This window comes from Prionailurus bengalensis, chromosome B2 (genome assembly GCF_016509475.1).
Source record: "Prionailurus bengalensis isolate Pbe53 chromosome B2, Fcat_Pben_1.1_paternal_pri, whole genome shotgun sequence".
Taxonomy (NCBI): domain Eukaryota; kingdom Metazoa; phylum Chordata; class Mammalia; order Carnivora; family Felidae; genus Prionailurus; species Prionailurus bengalensis.
This window is the reverse complement of record NC_057349.1, coordinates 149,371,234-149,388,583: the sequence shown is the minus strand read 5'-3', so window position 1 is coordinate 149,388,583 and position 17,350 is coordinate 149,371,234. Positions and strand designations below refer to the sequence as shown.

Sequence of the window (17,350 nt, the reverse complement as noted above, 5' to 3'; positions counted from 1 at the left end):
AACTAACTAACTGAAACTGAAGACTTGGAAACTTTGATGATCCCATGACTCGTTTCTGACTACTTTGTCTGATGGGTTTTCAAATCTTAGCCCAGCATCTCCCACCAGCCAGCAGCCTCCAGTGGCCAAAGGAGATACAAACTAGCTTTAGTATTGGCTTAAGTTTAGGGGAAAAAATGCTGTAAGCCTTTCAGAGGACATTCCCACTGCGCATCCAGAAACCTTACGTACAGGATGTGGATTATGCACTGTTTCAGAATCACATTGCTATAGCTGCCCTTTAACACAGCCATGCTCTCGGCTCGTGTGCTTAGAAAATCCTACCCTCTTATTAATATATACGTATAGAGAGAATGAGTTTTCCGTCTCTCAACACTTCAATTAGTCCCTCGCACAAAGGCCAACTGTGTGATGTCATTAAATGAAGTAAAAGTGACTGGGGAACTCCAGCTAGGAAGCTCCCCCTGGAAGGTGGAATTCCCTCGTTGTTACCTGCAGACTCACCTGGCGTCCCCCCCAGCGCCAACGCTCATCATCTGTTCAGAGGATTCAGTTTCGTGGCCTCGAGTCTGGTCCAGGAGCCCTCGCCGCAAGATCTGCACAAAGCCACGGTCCACCCCATCGTGCAGGTAACCCCGCACCGCCCGACTCCACGGTCTCCGGCAGGTGTGGGTGGGGAGGGTCACACGTGGACGGAAAGCCGGCCTGGGAGCGGGGGCGGGGGCGGCTGGTGCCTGGTGCCTGGAGCGCCTTCTGCCATCAGCTCCTTTCCCGGCCTCGTGGGGGTCACTGAGTCTCATGGTGACCCGAGCCGTGGCTGTTACCCCTGTTCCACATTCATCCTAACGAAGGGTAAAGAGTTCTGATGAGACTGTCACCGTGGCGTGTCTACAGCCAGAGCCCCCACACGAGTCAGACGGGGCGTGCTCACGGTGTGCAGTGGGGCCAGTACCCCGAGAGAGCGATTTGGTCTGTGGCTACAAATCGACTTTTTGGGAGGTCGATGCAGAGGACGTTTATTTTATAAGACGCTTCCCCCCCCCAGTTAGTGTAACCAGATGCAGAGAATTCTAAGAAGGAATGGCAATCACGTTTTATTTACAGACCGGGTCAGGGAAAATTGGGCGGCATTAGATCTCCACATCGCCTCTCCAGAGCCTTTTGGGAAACCACGGTGTGTCTAACGTGGGTGCTTGATGTGACAGGATAGACCGTAGCTGGCGGCTTCTCGACCGTGCTCTGAGTGGGGGATCGTGCCTACGGGCCATGCCTGGGACATCAGGGGGTCGGATTTCCAGGGAGATGACACAGCCAGGCACCGCTCTAGACCCCAGTGTCACAACCACACACGCAGCTTCTGCAGGTCCCCTGCCCCCCTGTCTCAGGCTCTCAGGTCTTCAGGGGGATGGGCCCAGGCAGTGGATACCGGGTACTGTGGTCTGAGAATGAAGTTCACAACCGGAGAGGTCAGGGGAGTCGGGAGGTAGGTCGAGAGCCCTTGCCGACCAGCAGCATGACTCCACGAACCCCTGGGCTCAGTGACCTCAGTGCACCGTCTGGAACCCCCCTTCCTGCCCGTGTCCCGTGTGCCTGTGGTCGTGCCCTTGCACGAGAGAGCCCTGACGGCCGTCTCCGCCCTTGGTCTCTCTCCGCAGCAGTTGCACGGGAACAACGTACACTTCACCGACGGCTACGAGATCAAGGAGGACATCGGGGTGGGCTCCTACTCCGTGTGCAAGCGATGTGTGCATAAAGCGACGGAGGCAGAGTACGCCGTGAAGGTAAGACCGCGCGCGGGCGTGGGCAGTGCCGCGTGCGGTCGCCGCGCACAACCGCACCGCTCTGGTGAGCCCTGACCGCGGCAGGCCCTGCTGAGCCGGCCGCCTCCCTCCCCGCTCACCGTCTCCCCAGGTCTCCTGTGACGGAGCTCAGTCTGCTTTGGTGTGAGGTCATCCGTTCAAAAATTATTTTGCAGATCATGAGTATTTTCAGCTTTATCCCACATCCGAGTGCCGACCACCGTTAGTAGCTTTGTATAAGTGCACTCTGGAATAAAAGCTTTGGGTGCCCAGTATTCTGGAAAATACAGTTGGGGGACAGGCGCAGTGTTTGATGGGAGAGGGGGAAGGAAGGAGGAAGCCCCGGTCACCAAAAACTACCTCAAAGAAACGAATAGAGGCATAAACCGGTTAAACCTGTGAAAACCTAAGCAGAGAGCTGGCCGTTTTACTCTCCACCATCCGGAAAAGTCCGTAGTAAGGATTATCTGTAATTATCTAGAATCCCGTCTCTACATAGTACCTTTAGCCTCTGTAATTGCTGCTACATTTGATAGTTCATCTGGAAATCCCAAAGACCAGTTTCTTCAGTTTTCTGGGTGATAAAATACGGACTAAAGCTAAAGCTTCCCGCTAAAAGCACGACCTAACTTACGTAAAAAGCGCAAATGGCACATTCTGTCCACAAGAGCGGGAGAGAGGCTCTAAGTCCACCGCTATCCCGCTGAACTGGCCGCCGGGTCCGGCCTGTGGCGTCGTCGTGGCCGAACCCAGTGTTGTCTGCAGCACGTGGCCCTGCCCCTGCCCGCCCCCCAACACTTGGGGGAGCGTGGAACCTTCCAGCAGGCAGCAGGGTAGAAGGAGCAATCCCGTCCGTTGCGATTTTCCTGGCCTCTGAAGAGGTTGTCCAAAATGATGACTCAGGCAGATGAGCTGTTCTGCGCGACTCCTCACCCAGGCCCCACACCGTGTAGTGAACGCAGGTTTTGCAAAAAGGGAGACCCCCCGAGAATAGCATGCACACCCACCCAGCGTTTCCTGCACTGAAAAAAAATGCCCAACTCTTTCCGGAAAAGACAACAGCCAAAAAACCTAGACCAAAGACCGTAGGTCTAGTTTGGGTTGGAAAATGATGGCTTGTGGACGCCTGTATGTTGAGTTCCTCTAATAAGAAAGAGCATTTGAAATACGGAGGAATGGTCTGTGGGTTCCACGCACATGCTGTCCATGTTCAGCCTGCCCACTTCTAGAGCACTGCGCCAGGAGTCGAAGGGAGGCACGCAGAGAGCTCCCGGAGCAGAGGGGAGGCGCGCAGAGGGCTCCGGGAGCAGAGGGGAGGCGTGCAGAGGGCTCCCGGAGCAGAGGGGAGGCGCGCAGAGGGCTCCCGGAGCAGAGGGGAGGCGCGCAGAGGGCTCCGGGAGCAGAGGGTGGAGGGGTGTGCACAGCACTGCCAGCTGTCCAGCCGTCCGCAGGGGGTGTGCACGGGCCCCCAGGTGGTGTCGCAAGCAGTCTTCCAGGAGTTTCTAGGACTTGGGTTGCTGAGGAGTTTCGTGTTTCCTCCTCCTTGGGGGAGCTCATGGGAGCACCTGCGAGGCCGCCCCTGGTTCCCCAGGCAATGCTGCTCCTGGAGCCCGACGTGGGTGTGCACCTGCCCTCTGTGTCTCGCTCGTGTTTCACGACGGAGGCTTCACAAGCATACAGGGGCTTCGTAGGATCTTTTCTGCGTGGGTCATTCGCACAGAATTTCTTTCGGCAGTTTGTCTGGTGACCAGCAGCCATCCTAGAAACAATCGCAGCTTCCAGCGAGCGAGGAAAAACACATCTATTGTCCGGCCGGCTCAGTGACCGCGATGCCCTTCTAGAAAACAGCCAGCCTCTGTGCAGTTGATCAGCTGCGTTTTGTGCCTCTGAAAATAAATCTCCCATTGACAGAGGCAGTTGTGTGTTTCCCCGTACTGTCCCCATATCCAGCTCTCTTATAAAAACACCATGTGAATTCGGCTTTGTTCTGTGGCTTTAGCTCCGACCTTGACGCTCTTGTTGAGGCCACGCTGTGCTGGGAATTTCTGAGGCATCTCACCCCAGGGCCCAGAAGCCAGGCGCGTGGCCGCAGCTGGGTGCCATGGGAAGTCAAGCCTTCCTGTTTCTTTTTTGCACGCCTTGAAGTTCCCTGGACAGACAGACCTGGTGGACCTGGCAGGGATCCCCCCCCACCCCCGATCCTTGCTGAGACCACAGTGGGTCGTAGTTTATTATCTAGAAGGTATTTAAATTCACCAAGCGCAGGAGGGAGTGCCCGGGACCCAGAGCTGTGTAGGCTGCTGGTTGGAATGACCATTGTCAGTTCACTGGTGTTGGCTTGGATTTCCTTCAAGGGCAACAGGACCGGCAGGAGTTTCAAGGCAAAGAGCTCGGTTTTCAGGATGGGCCCGTTTGTTAGCAGAACGTTTTAACGTCCTACAGATCTCTACCCTGCCCTTTGTCAGCATTTTCCAGGTAGAGTGGAGCTGAACTATTCTTTGACCTTTTTCTGCATCAGTTGCCTGGCTGACACATGGCAGAACCGAGAACGTGGCACTTAATCGCCGGGCGTGTGAGCCGGACCTCGGGTCGATAAACGCCCTCCGGGACTCAGCGGCTGGAGCTGCGCCCACCCTCCCGGCTAGCTCGCAAAGTGTGGGGACCCAGCCATCCACATTCGCGCGTGGATGGAAAAGGGTGTCTGTTTCATTTTGAGAAACCGTCTAGTCCGAGCCAGGGGGCCTCCTTGTCCCCTCATCCACCTCCACGGGCGATTCGGAAGCCTCCCCCCTGAGTCAAGAGCAGAAAAGCGCACGCAGGGACCTGGATGAACAGGACGGTGACCGGAGTGCTGGGGCTCCTGTGCCCAGTCGTCATCGGTCTGGCTGGCTTTGCCCCCATCCAGGGACACTGGCCATGTCTGAGACATTCTGCTTGCCACAGCTGGTGTGGGAGTCGCCGCTGGGGTCTAGGGGACAACGGTCAGGGATGAAGCTTGACATCCGGCCCAGGACGGCTCCCTCCCGCTGTCCTCAACGAAGAATTACCCAGCCCATAATAACAGCGGTGCTGAAGAGGAGAACTCTAGCCTAAGGCACCCTTCGGGGACGGGGGACGGATGGACATCTCACAGTAGGCAGCGCGCGCACAGTGGGCACTCTGTAAGCGTCGGTACAGACTCTGAATCCCTCAGCTTGGTCCCTGTCTTCGGATGAAGCAAACGAGGCTGGACTGACCAGGCTCTTTCCCCGGGAGAGCCCGGCCTCAGGCGGTGAGGCGGGTGCTGCCTCCTCGTCCTCGCGGACCCCACCTCGGGCCGACTCGGCGTGGGGTGTCCCTCCGGTGCGCCCACCCAGTGCTGGGGAGCCGGGTGGGAAAGCCGTTACCCCCTCCCTCCCTCCTCCCTCCGTCAGGCTCAGTACGGTTGACAGATGCGTCCACTCTTAAACCCCGGCTGTTTCCGAGGGCAGAGCAGCCCAGCCATCCGGGCGCCACCGAAGTTCGCCTTTGCTCTCCTCGTCGGCCCCAGAAGGCAGGGGGCCGGAGGGAATTATGCGGGACTTTGACAACCTGACAGAACAGCCCAGACACCAAGTTGTTTAAGGCGAGAGCGGGATGGCTTACGGCTCAGAAGGGAGCTGCAATGGAGCAGCACTTGAAGGGGGGAGGTTTGCGGAGCGGAAGCATCTCTAGTCTTCTCTCGTTCCGGCTACGTGTCCCTTTCCACGAAGCCACTCCTGAAGTGGCTCAACGGCAAACAGCCCAGGGCGCAGGCTTGTGTCGAAGGAAGGGCTCCCGAGGAGCCTTGTGTTGGGGGGGGATTCGCTGTGGAAGAGCTGCCTCGCGCCCCCAGATGTCTCAGCCTCTCATAGGCCTCCGCAGGTGCGCCTTGAGACCGTTCCGGAAGGTGTCTGCGAGCGACTCGGTGGGTGCCGACTGCGGGGTGCGGAACTGACACCCACCCCCGAAGTATCACTTCTGCCGCTTAGATCCTCGGTTTCGAGACACGAGCATCAGTAAACGTCTAAGCAGCAAACCCAACACCTGAAGCTCAGGACACGGGGAGCGGCAGGCGTTAGACAGAATCCAGACCTGTCGCGACGCGTTGTGCCCTCTTGTGGCCACGGGGACGATGACCGTGAACAGCACTCGCTACGCGCCAGCCCGGAAACGCTGCGCACGTGAGCTCACGTCACCTTCACGACGCGGTGCTGTGATCACCCTCAGCGTCCCCTCGGGGACACAGAGACCGGACACCCAGCTCGTAGATGGGGGAGCCGCCCTCCCTCCAGGGGGTGCATGCCCTTGCCCTCCGCGGGGCGCTGCCTCTCTGCTCCAACGGGGGGGACCGTGATACCCCCGTCCAGCTCACCCCCTTGCGTGTTGCGACACCCGGGTCTTGAGAGAGCGAGACGGCCACACCGAGCGGGTGGTTCCGTGGCCTCCACCCCACTGCCCCGGAGCCCAAACCCCGCAGCCGCCGGCGAGGCCCCGTTGCCTGTCCCCCCTCCCGCACCTCCCCAGCTGGACTCAACTCCCCACGCTCTTCCCAGGACACGGGAGGCTCCCGCCTGGGGAACGCGTTTGCCTCCCCGGGGCTGGAACTTCCTCCCCGAGACCCGGGTGCCGGCCACCTCGTGTCCACAGGCCCCTGCTCTCGGCCGGGGTCTCCCTGCCCCCCGCCCTGGCTCCTGTGCTGTCACTCCGTGCTCCGTGGCCCGCAGTGCCTTCTCTCGTGACGCTTCACACCCGACAGACTTCGTGTCTCCTCTCCTGTCCGTCTTTCCACCCCCGTTGTGACCGTGGGTGTCAGGGACAAGTGTTACGTCCAAGGAGCATCAGGAGCTTTTCCTCACATCCCACGTCCCTTCCAGCCTTTCCTGGGCTTCTTCACTGTCAGTGTTGACAGGACAGGTGTGGACTGGAGCGTTTCTCGTCTGGGAACACGTCGCGTTCTGCACGGACCCCCTCGTTCGGCCAGCCGACGCCGTCCGTTCCTTTGCGCGGTTCTTGTGTTAGCGCTTTTCCCACGGCAGAGACAGTGGCAGGTCCTGGGCGGGAGCACGGACCTGTTCTCAGGGAACCCACAAGCCAGCCACCGAGGCGCCTTAGGGATCGCAGGGCCAGAAGCTGCCGCCAACAGCCCGCGTAACTGAGGAGTCTGAAGCTGGATGCGCTTCGGACGTCAGCCCTGGCCGCGGGCCCTGGTATCTGCAGACGTACAAGCGGGTCCCCGCGGCTGAAAGGCGCCTGCGGGCCGAGGCACGTTGGGGAGCCGTGGCCAGCTCCTCCTGGGGCGGCCCCCGCGTCACACACGGCCATGCCTTCTTTTCGGTAGTGCGTGTGCGTTGTTCGAAGTCACGTCGTTTGTTGTAGCGACAGACTCGGGTGAAGATGCAGGAGGGTCCTTCCGAGCGTGTGAGTCCGTGTCGCCCGGGTCTTTCCGGGAGTCGCTGGGCCCGCGCTCCCTGCGCCCAGCCCGCTCTGCGTCCACGGCAGACCGTTTACGGTAGCGTTAGCGTGTCTGGGCTCGTTTCCGTATGTGTATGCCGTGTGCCCACCAGAAACACAGCAGAATTAAGACAGATGTTTGACATGAACAGAGCTTAGTTTTAGAAGGAACACTGGCGTGGAAACTTTCGTTTTTTTCCAGCCGGAAAACTCAGAGTTCTTTCACTGTGTAAGCAAACTAATTTGCCTAAGTTAATGGTACGAGAGAAGTCGTCCGCTAAATCTTACAAACGGTCACACGTTCTGCTACCCCTGTTCCAAATAGGGCATTGATCCTTGGAACAAGTCAGGGAAATACCCCGCCTCGAGGGGCTGTTCAGGCCCGTGAGCCCCCCACCGCATGCTCATCATAAAGCCCTTTCCCCACAGGAGTCAGTGTCCCAGGAGGGGTGCCTGTGGAGGGAGCCGGGGAAGGGGAAGGTGGAGATGTGCAGATGGAAAGGAAGAGGGAAACCATGCTGACCACCATGAGGCCTTGGGCCTCTCTTCGGTAGCCAGGAATAAAAATGCACACGAGGGGAGCCTGGCTGGCTCAGTTGGAACATGAGGGTCTCGATCTTGGGGTCGTGAGTTCAAGAGCCATGAGTAAAAAGAAAGGAGGAGAGAGAGAGAGAGACAGAGAGAAAGAAAGAAAGAAAGAAAACAAAGGGAGAAAAGAGAAAATGGAAGGAAGGAAGGAAGGAAAGAAGAAAAAAGAAAAAAGAAAAGAAAGGGAAGAAAGAGAAGAAAAGAAAAAGAAAGAAAGAAAAGGAGGAAACAGGAAAGAAAAAGAAAGAAAAGAAAGGGAGGAAAGAGAAGGAAAGAAAACAAAGGGAAGAAAGAGAAGGAAAGAGAAAGAAAGGGGAGAGAAAGGAAGGAAGGAAAAGGAAGAAGGAAGGAAGGGAAGGAAGGAAGGAAGGAAGGAAGGAGGAAGGCAGGCAGGCAATGCTCTTGGTTGGTACCTCTGAGCTCCGCCTGTGGAGGGAGCCCTCCCGTGCCCGGCACCGCCTGGCGCACTGACTTAGCCCCGCAAGTGCCCAGCTGGCTAGACAGCGGCACCGCGGACGGCTCGCTCACCGGCCGGGGTGGGTGGCCGACCCCCCAGGCAGTGCCCCGCTTGCCGTCTGCGGCCGCTGCTGGATGAGAAGGAGACAGGGTGGGCGTTCCGACGCCTCCTCCGTGTTCCATCAGGATTACCTGAGCATCAGCTTGGGAGGGAGGAGGCCTGGCCCGCCAGCACATATGCAAAGAGTCCCTTCTTCCGTTGCCTCAGAAAGATTATAAAGCAGTATATTCTCAGAATAAGGAACTTGAGCCACCAGCACTTTCTTGGACCAGAAGCAAGTCTAACAGTGCCAGTCCCAAGAAACCAATCCTGCAGGGAGGAGATTCATTCCTAGACGTGTCTAAACAGTGTGCTCGAACCTCTTTCTGGGCTCTGCCTTCCCCCAGCACAGACCGCAGCTCGCGCTCGGGGACCAGTCGTCGGGCCTCACGGCTAAGCATCTCTGTGAAGACAAAAAGATTGGTGGCTAGAAGCAGCCAGGACTTGCTGACAAGGGTTAGGATCGACACACGGGGCCAGCCCGGAGCCTGCAGCCGTGGGGACGCGGGCCAGCCCTGCCCAGGTCGGGGAGATGGTCGAGAGCCAGGAGGGCGGCCGTCGGGTCCTGCGCCTGCCACTGCTGGGCCCGGCTTCCCCTCCGGGCTGGGTGCCCACCTCCCCTGTACACCCACCTCCCCACCTCCCTGCCTTGCCTTCTGGCTTCAGGTCGGCTCCTCCGCGGGAGATGCCACAGGACTGAGGAAGGTCAAGGCCCCAGCTCCTGTCGGATGACGGCCCCCACAGCCACCCCCTCTGGCCCAGTAGCCGCTGGCTGTCCCCCCACCCCCAGGCCACGGGCAGTGGAGAAAAGGCGTCCCACATCCCACGCCACCATGAGAGCGATCAAACAGATCTATGCTAAGAATACATTTTTTCATTATGAAATCTTCTTTGAAAAGAAATGCATCAGCCACTAATTTTTCAAAAATCCAGTAATGTATTTCAACCGCCTCCGGTTTCAAAGAGAAGGTCACAGACCAGAGAGACCGTACGTCCCTGCGGGCCGTTGGAACAGAAGGGGTGCCAGGGCCCGGCCAGCTCACGTCCCACCAAGCCGTGTATTAAGGACCCCCACCCCTGCCGAACGAGCCTTCACAAAGGCTCTCCCTTGGGACGACGCATTAGCTTCTTTCCATCGCAGAAGTAATCCTGGGGTCCGAGCTAGAACTCCAGTGGAACTAAATGTAGCAAGACAAGACAAACGTGTCAAGGGAGGGAGCTTAACTTTTTGTTTGTGTAACAACGCGTGTCATGGGGCTCACAGTCCTGGGGCACCGGAGTCCTCGGAGCTTGGCTGTGGGCTTGAGAGCCAAGATGCAGGGGTGCCTGGGTGGCTCAGTCGGTTAGGCATCTGACTCTCGATTTCGGCTCAGGTCATGATCCCAGGGTCGTGGGATCGAGCCCCACATCGGGCTCTGTGCTGAGAGTGGGGCCTGCTTAGGATTCTCTGTCTCTTTCCCTCTCTCTCTGTACCTCTTCCCCACTCAGACACACTTGTATTCTCTCTCTCTCTCTCTCTCTCTCTCTCTCAAATAAAAAAAATAGGGGCACTGCTCATAACACCTCGTCCTGTCGTCGGAGGCCATCTGTTTTCACAGGTGGAAGGATTTTATCTGCTAGCCCGCAGCGTGGGCTACAGGTGCTGGGTTGCGGAGGTGGGGGACGTTTGCGTGTCTGAGCCACAGCGGCCGATTCAGTGTGCACGCCAGCCCCGTGCCCCCTGGGGAGAGCCATGCACTTGGCCACACTTTGTTGCCAGCGCGTAGCCACAGAGTAAGGCTAAGAGACGCGCCCGGCGGCAGCGGGGGGCTCATTTTGGATGAGCGACGAGCACAGGCCACCCACCCGGAGCCCGCCATCTAGTGGAGAAGCACCTTCCGTTATGTGGTGCCTGAGTGAGCTCCCCGAGCCCACCCCTCTCCACCCGCCCTGCAGTAGCTTAGCATTCGTGTCTGAGGCTCGTGCCTGCTTTTTGTAAGTGTCGCCCTGGTGCTCGTCGGCAGGGAGGATTGCCACGAACATCCAGGCGACTGTAAGGTGTCCTGTGGGCGTGAGCTGGAGGCGAAGGGAAGGCAGAAAGGGTCCGAGCCAGCACACGCTGCCCGGGAGCCTCACGTCAGGTGCTCTGCTGATTCCAGATCATCGATAAGAGTAAAAGAGACCCCTCGGAAGAGATCGAGATTCTCCTGAGATACGGACAGCATCCGAACATCATCACGCTCAAAGACGTGAGTGAGCTTCACACGGCTGCCGTGTCGCGTGTCGGCGTGTTTCTCTGGGGGTGGCTTTCTCCGCGGTCCAGCGACTGTTCCTGCCCCCACGAGTGTGTGCCAGCCTCTGCCGCCTACACCTCCAGGTCCCTCGGCACCTGTGAGCCCGAGTCCCCGGGACAGCGGCCCCCTCCCAAATCAGAGAGAGTGCCATGTAAAGGGAGGGATAGCTGGTGCAGACTCTGGGCCGTTCGTGAACTTGGCAGAAACGAGGGCATGGAGTGGACGAGACGGGGCTGGGTCAGATCCGAGACCCCGGATCCGGAGCTCTGGCCCTGGGGCTCCTCCCAGCATCCTCCACTCCTGCTGGCCTGGGAGAGGGAAGGGAGCAGGGGTCCTCCCCACTGGAAGGACACCACAGAGCCCGGGGCTGCAGGGGTGGGGCCGGAGGGGAGAGGGAGCTTTCACCCGGCCACCTGCACCCTCACACTCCCGAGTGATTCCACTGTCCCCAACCCCAAACCTTAAGATTTTGAGGCCACTTGGAGTTCCCTCCAGGCCCCGTCGGCTCCTGGAGCAGGAGGACTGCAAAATGCTGACCGAATTCTGAGGCAAATGTGAAAGAGGCACCTGTGTTGACAAGAGTAGAGTAAACGCCGGCTTTGTTCCCCTGGGTCCCTGTCACCGGGTCCCCATCACCTTCACTGCACCGTTCGGGGCTCTCTGCATTTCAGTTTTTATTTATATGTTAAGATCCACAAGTGCAAAGCAGCTAATGTGAAAACCCCCTGAGGTTTCCAAGCCACTTCCACCCTGTTGGGGTGAGAGGTCCCCAGCTGGTGATACCTTCATAAGCACATTCTCCAAAGTAGAGCATGTTCTGGGTTCATAAACCGGAAACAAATACACCCAAATTACCTTTACAGCTTGTATTGAGCTCAGAGTCAGGCAAATCGTTTCAGCGATTTGTTCTGGAAGCTCACTGATCTGTGAGCTCAAAAGTGCTCGTTTGTGGGGGATCTGCCCCATTTCCACGAGGCTCTTCTCAATGCCCGGGCACGCCTGTAGGCAGGCTGGTTGTGTCCACACAGGCATGTCACGAAAAGAGCAAGGGCGGAGGAGTTTTTGGCTGTTGTGGGGTTTTTTGGGTTTTTTGTTTTTTTGGGTTTTTTTTTTGATGTTATTTACCTACTTTGAGAAGGACAGAGAGAACGAGTAGGGGAGGGGCAGAGAGAGCCAGAGAGAGAATCCGTGCTGTCGGCACAGAGCCCGACGCGGGGCTCAAACTCACGAACCGTGAGATCACGGCCTGAGCTGAAATCCAGAGTCCAACGTTTCACCGACTGGGCCAGCCAGGCACCCCTTGGCCGTGGTGTTTCTAAGTTCCTGAGCGTGAAGGTGGTTTGACGAAGCTCTCCTTGTCCGTTGGCTTTTCGGCCATAAAAGTGCGGCTGCCATGCGGTGGGTTCTCTGTGCCTCCCCGCCCCTCCCGTTCTGGATTCTGGGGTCTTGCTACGTCTTGTCTACGGTGCAGCGGGACAGAGGGCCCCTGGGGGCTGCTTGGACATGACCCAGACCTGCTGGGCCAGACCCTGCCTGCTGACGACAACCCTCCCCCCACCCCAAGTGGTGTGCCCAGTAAAGTCTGCAGGGCTCGGCCCCGGAGACCCACAGCAGCACGGTGCTGTCCCTAATTCCCCAGCAGAGAGGGGAGCGAGACCCCCACGATTCGTTTCCACTCAAACCTCGCCCTTGCAAGCTCTTGGCCTCGCTGACTCATTCCCTGCTTTGCGGCAGATTATTAAAGCCGGCTTTTCCTAAGAACCGCGTCGGGTGTGACTGGAATGGCCATTGGCTCATTTTCACCAGAAGCCTTCTTTTGACACCTGGCGGGGGGCGGGGGGGGGGGGGTGCCGGGCACTGAGCCCCCAGCCCGTGCACCGGCTTCCACCCCGTCCAGGGCGGCCCTCCCCCCCACGGCAGGCTGGCTGGTGAGGGGGCGGGGCGGCCGCGGTCCCTGCGTGGGGCCTGAGGTCCGTGCGCCCCTGTCTCCGCCTCCCAGGTCTATGACGACGGCAAGTTCGTGTACCTGGTGACGGAGCTGATGCGTGGCGGGGAGCTCCTGGACCGCATCCTGCGACAGCGACACTTCTCCGAGCGGGAGGCCAGCGACGTGCTGTGCATCATCACCAGGACCATGGATTACCTCCACTCGCAGGGGGTGAGCCCGCCGTCCTCCCCGGGAGGGGCCGCGTCAGAGCAGGAACCGCGGATCGGGAGGGAGCTGGGGGGGGGGGGGGAGGGGGACTCGGCTTCCTTCTGCGTCACACCTGCCCCCGCGGGGGCCAAGGTCGAGGCACATGCCGCGTCCCGGGGAGCCAGCCGGAGACATTACGTTTACCTGGACCGGTTATTCAGAAAAACGTAGGTGGGCTTGGTAAAGGGGAATTTTGGAGTTTCCGTCACCTGCTCTCAGAACTGAATTCCTGCACCAACACAAAGGGATTCCGCGGGTGAAACCACAGTAAGGGCTAGGTTTCCCGCCGCCTCCCCGTCCTCCACGCGCTGCTCTGTGCCCTCCACGTCTGCAGTCCCGGACAGACCGGGAGGCCAGAGCACAGGAAGGTGAAGTATCTCGCCTGGGGCTGGTCTCACAGAGGGAGTGACAGGGACAGGGTCCCGCCCGGCTCTGGGCTTCCAGACCCCGTGCTCGCAGCCCCAGGCTGCCTGGCTGGGGGTGGCCGCGTGGCCCCACGCCTTGCTCCAGCCCCCGTCCTCTCGGCCCTTCCCGCGAAGTGGACGGTGCTCCCCCGGCCAGCCCCACACGTGTGGTCGTAAGCGTTTAAAATGCAGCCGCTTCTGAACAGGACGATGCTCTTCTGGGACCACACGGCAGGCCTGTTCGGTGGTCACCCGGCGGTCCGGGAGTAGGGAGCATTTTCCCAGAACCCCAGAGGAGACCCTTTGGACGATGGTTTTTCCAGACTGGCGTCTCTTGAATGAGGGGGGTGATGGACCCAGAGTCTCTTGCTCCCCTGCCCTCAGGGTCTCCGTAAACCCGGCTGGCTGCCCGCCTGTGTCCCTTCAACCTCCCTCCTATACCCCGTGCCTGGGTTTTAACAGGACAGTGCAGCTTCCAGGCCGTGTTCAGACACACACGTGTGCTCCCAGTCGGCCTCTGTCCCCTTCAGAAAAATCGCCACGTGCCCCAGGTAGCTGCTTTGCTCTGAGATGTGATGACAACTTTGGCCGACCCTGTCCCTCGTGCTTGGAGCCCCGCGGCTCCCTCGGCACAGGGGCGGCTGTAGGGCTCCTGCCGATCACCTGGGCCTGTCTGTGGTCACACGTCCCACGTCTGCCTCACTCTATGGTGTGCCTAACCCCTCACCACGCTGGAGCGTGGTGGGCACACGATAAACACGTACCTGTAGAGGTCTTTTCATCCACATCACCTGAACTCACCGCATGTGATGCTCTCAGCTTAGGTAACTGGTTATTTACTTACTCATTGAAATATTCATTCGCCACCAAAGAGGTTTCTAGTGGGCCCCCCGGTCTGAGCGTCAACGCGAGAGGAAGAGAGGAGGGAACACCCCCCCCCCGCCCCCCGCAGGTCAGCCCCAGTCTAAACCCTGGTCTTCTGAACGCGTCGCCCCTTCACTTTCTTGCCCCGTCCCGGGCCTGCTGCCTTTCCAGGTTGTTCATCGAGACCTGAAGCCGAGTAACATCCTGTACATGGACGAGTCTGGAAACCCTGAGTCCATCCGCATCTGCGACTTCGGGTTCGCCAAGCAGCTTCGAGCTGAGAACGGGCTGTTGATGACACCCTGCTACACGGCAAACTTTGTCGCCCCGGAGGTAAGACCTGCGAGCCCGCGGAGGCGCGCCCTCCCCCACTGCAGAGGGGGATCTTGCTCAAGCACCCCCACCTTACCGTCTTAGTTTCCGGTTTGTCACGCTTTTCATGGTGACGTTCTTATGTAAAATCGGACTGTGCGGTAGACCGTGTGGGTCAAACCCGAGTGTTTGCTGGGAGTCGCTGAGACATGATGCGGTCGGACTGTCCTGCCGCCCTGTGCCAGATGCTGCTCCAGACTGTGGCCCACGGCAGACGCCGGCCGGCCGCTGTGGAATGTCACACGAGGCCCGTGGCGACTCGCAGGGGAGGGCTCCTGGCCGGCACCCAGTGGGTCAGATGATCTCAGCAACGGCCTCGGGTACATTTCCACCTTCCCGGGCTCCCGGGGATGGTTTTGTTAGGCTCCGAAATCATTGATGTGTCCATGAAGACAAACCCAGTTTCTTGCTATCTAGAAACTTAGCAACAAAACCTGAGAGGCCGGTCGAGCAGGACAGGGCTGGTGGGATGAGGGGTCAGGAAGGAGAACAGGTGCTAGATTTGGATTCTGTGTGGATCCTTCTGGCTGCTGGTGGAGGCAGGCTGGCACCTAGTGGTGGGTCTGCGAGCTGAGAGGTAGCCCCCCCTCCCCGCCCCAGGGTGGTGAGGAAGGCAGGGTGCTGAGTCGAGATACAGCCGGGCACGGAGCCCACACGCGTGGGACACAAGGCCATTTTGGGGTCACCCAGATGCTACCTGGGGCCCCTTTGAAATAATCTGCTTATAAGCCTCTATTGCTGCCTTATCTGATCAGAAATAATATCAATGGTATTGATTTTAGCGATTATAGACTATCTTAAATTGGTCTATTAGCTTTACCATCTCCAAAGCATTTTCACCGGTATTTTTTACTTCTATCTTGATACACCGTACGAAGTACACAGGGTGAATACTATTAGCCACACTTGATAGATTAAGAAAAAAACCAGGTTCAGTGGGTTCAAGTGACTTTTGAAGGTCGCTCAGCCAGTGGAGACAAGGCTTGAACAACGAACATTCGGTTCATTTGCGTGTGCCGGCTGGTTGGCCACCGACCGCGTTCCCGGCACAGCCCACGGTGTCCGCGTTGCAAACACGGGAAGACGGGGTCCTTGCCCTTGTGTCGAGGACAATCGGACACGGCCCTCCGTGTTTGATGCTAAACCCCGTAATGTACAGTAATCCGTGAGCATTTATGCTGCTTTCCTTACTGTTCTCAACTATAAATCTATCAGAGCATCGTCTTCCACGGAAGTATGCAATCCTAGGACGCCTGAATTCTTCTGTTTTAACCGTTCCTCAAAAAACTAGACATAGGCTCACCACGCGGTGCGGTCACGCCCATGCCCAGCGTTTCTGAAAGCAGAGACAAGGGCGGACACTCGCCCACCGGTGTTCTCAGCAGCCCTGTTCACCAAAGGTGGGAGCCACCCACGTGTCCGTCAGCGGCTGAGTGCCTGCACAGAATGTGGCATGTTTTCCAGTGGGTTATGAGCCTTGAACAGGAAGGACACCCCGTGCCACGCCTCAACACGATGAACCTCGAGCACGTTACGTGGTGTGTGATACGCAGGCAGAAGAGCGTAATTACCGTATGATTGTACTTCCATGAGGTCCCTAAAGCAGCCAAATCCGCAGAGGAGACCGGGGGAGGGGGAGAAGGAGGGTGGGGGCGAGGGCTGGGGGCGGGGCACAGAGAGCCAGTGCGTGATGGGAGTTGGTTGCAGTTTTGCAAGAGAAAAGAGTTCTGCAGGTGGATGATGGGAACGCTTGAGTAACTGAACCGGACTCCTAAAACTGATTAAGATGGTAAATTCTAGGGGCGCCTGGGGGGCTCCGTCCGCTAAGCGTCCGACTTCGGCTCAGGTCACGATCTCGAGGTTCGTGGGTTCGAGCCCCGCGTCGGGCTCTGTGCTGACAGCCCGGAGCCCGGAGTCCGCTTCGGATTCTGTGTCTCCCTCCCTCTCCGCCCCTCCCTCACTTGCGCTGTGTCTCTCTCTGTCTCAAAAGTAAGTAAACATTAAAAAAATGCTTCTTAAAAGACGGTAAGTTTTATGCTATGTACGTTTTGCCATAATGTCTTTAAAGTTCCTTTAAAAAGTAAGTCTTTCCTTTTCAGTCCGCGTGTCAGTGGATCTGGCAAGAACTGTGGTTCCTGTGTGTGCCCTGGTCCTTGGGGAGCCCTACTGCCAGGCGCCACGGTTGACTTTGCGTTGATAAACGACAGTTGCCCTGAAGACGTCCCCCGTCCCCCACCTGCCCAGCCCATCATCCCGTCAGAACAGCACGCTGGGAGCTTGAGGTTTCCTCCCCAGTGCTCACCCATCTCCTGCTTTTCCCCTGCAGGTCCTGAAGCGACAAGGCTATGACGCAGCGTGTGACATCTGGAGTCTGGGGACCCTGCTTTACACCATGCTGGCAGGGTAATGCGTGCCTCCCATGGGCGTCAGCACGCGACGGCACGCACACCCGAGCCGTCACGAGGCAGAGGTGTCAGGGGCTGTCCCGTCCGGGCCCAGGGTCAGCCCTGCCCCGTGCTCGGGTGGGGACACACACTCGCAGGTCCTGGGTGAACGCTTTCAGGCTTCCTTAGCCCTTTCGGGACAAATAAAGACCAGGGATAAGAAAGTTAGCTTTATGTTTTCTTTACATTTTTTTTTTTTACTGTTTATTTATTTTTGAGAGAGAGAGAGAGACAGACAGACAGAGCACAGGCAGGGGAGGGGCAGAGAGAGAGGGAGACACAGCACCCAAAGCAGGATCCGGGCTCCGAGCTGTCAGCCCAGAGCCCAAAGCGGGTCTTGAAACCATGAACCGTGAGATCCTGACCTTGAGCCGAAGTCGGCCGCTCAGCCGACTGAGCCACCCG

General features: G+C 58.3%; 1 protein-coding gene across 1 annotated transcript in view; it reads left to right on the top strand.

Annotated features, from left to right (window-relative positions):
- The window catches only part of RPS6KA2 (ribosomal protein S6 kinase A2), a 167,003-nt gene that overhangs the window by 139,052 nt on the left and 10,601 nt on the right, over window positions 1-17,350 (top strand). The window contains exons 13-18 of the mRNA XM_043592740.1: window positions 499-629; window positions 1,656-1,781; window positions 10,533-10,622; window positions 12,667-12,825; window positions 14,301-14,462; window positions 16,828-16,904. Coding sequence (XP_043448675.1) covers window positions 499-629; window positions 1,656-1,781; window positions 10,533-10,622; window positions 12,667-12,825; window positions 14,301-14,462; window positions 16,828-16,904 — 745 coding nt within the window. The remainder of the gene's footprint in view (window positions 1-498; window positions 630-1,655; window positions 1,782-10,532; window positions 10,623-12,666; window positions 12,826-14,300; window positions 14,463-16,827; window positions 16,905-17,350) is intronic.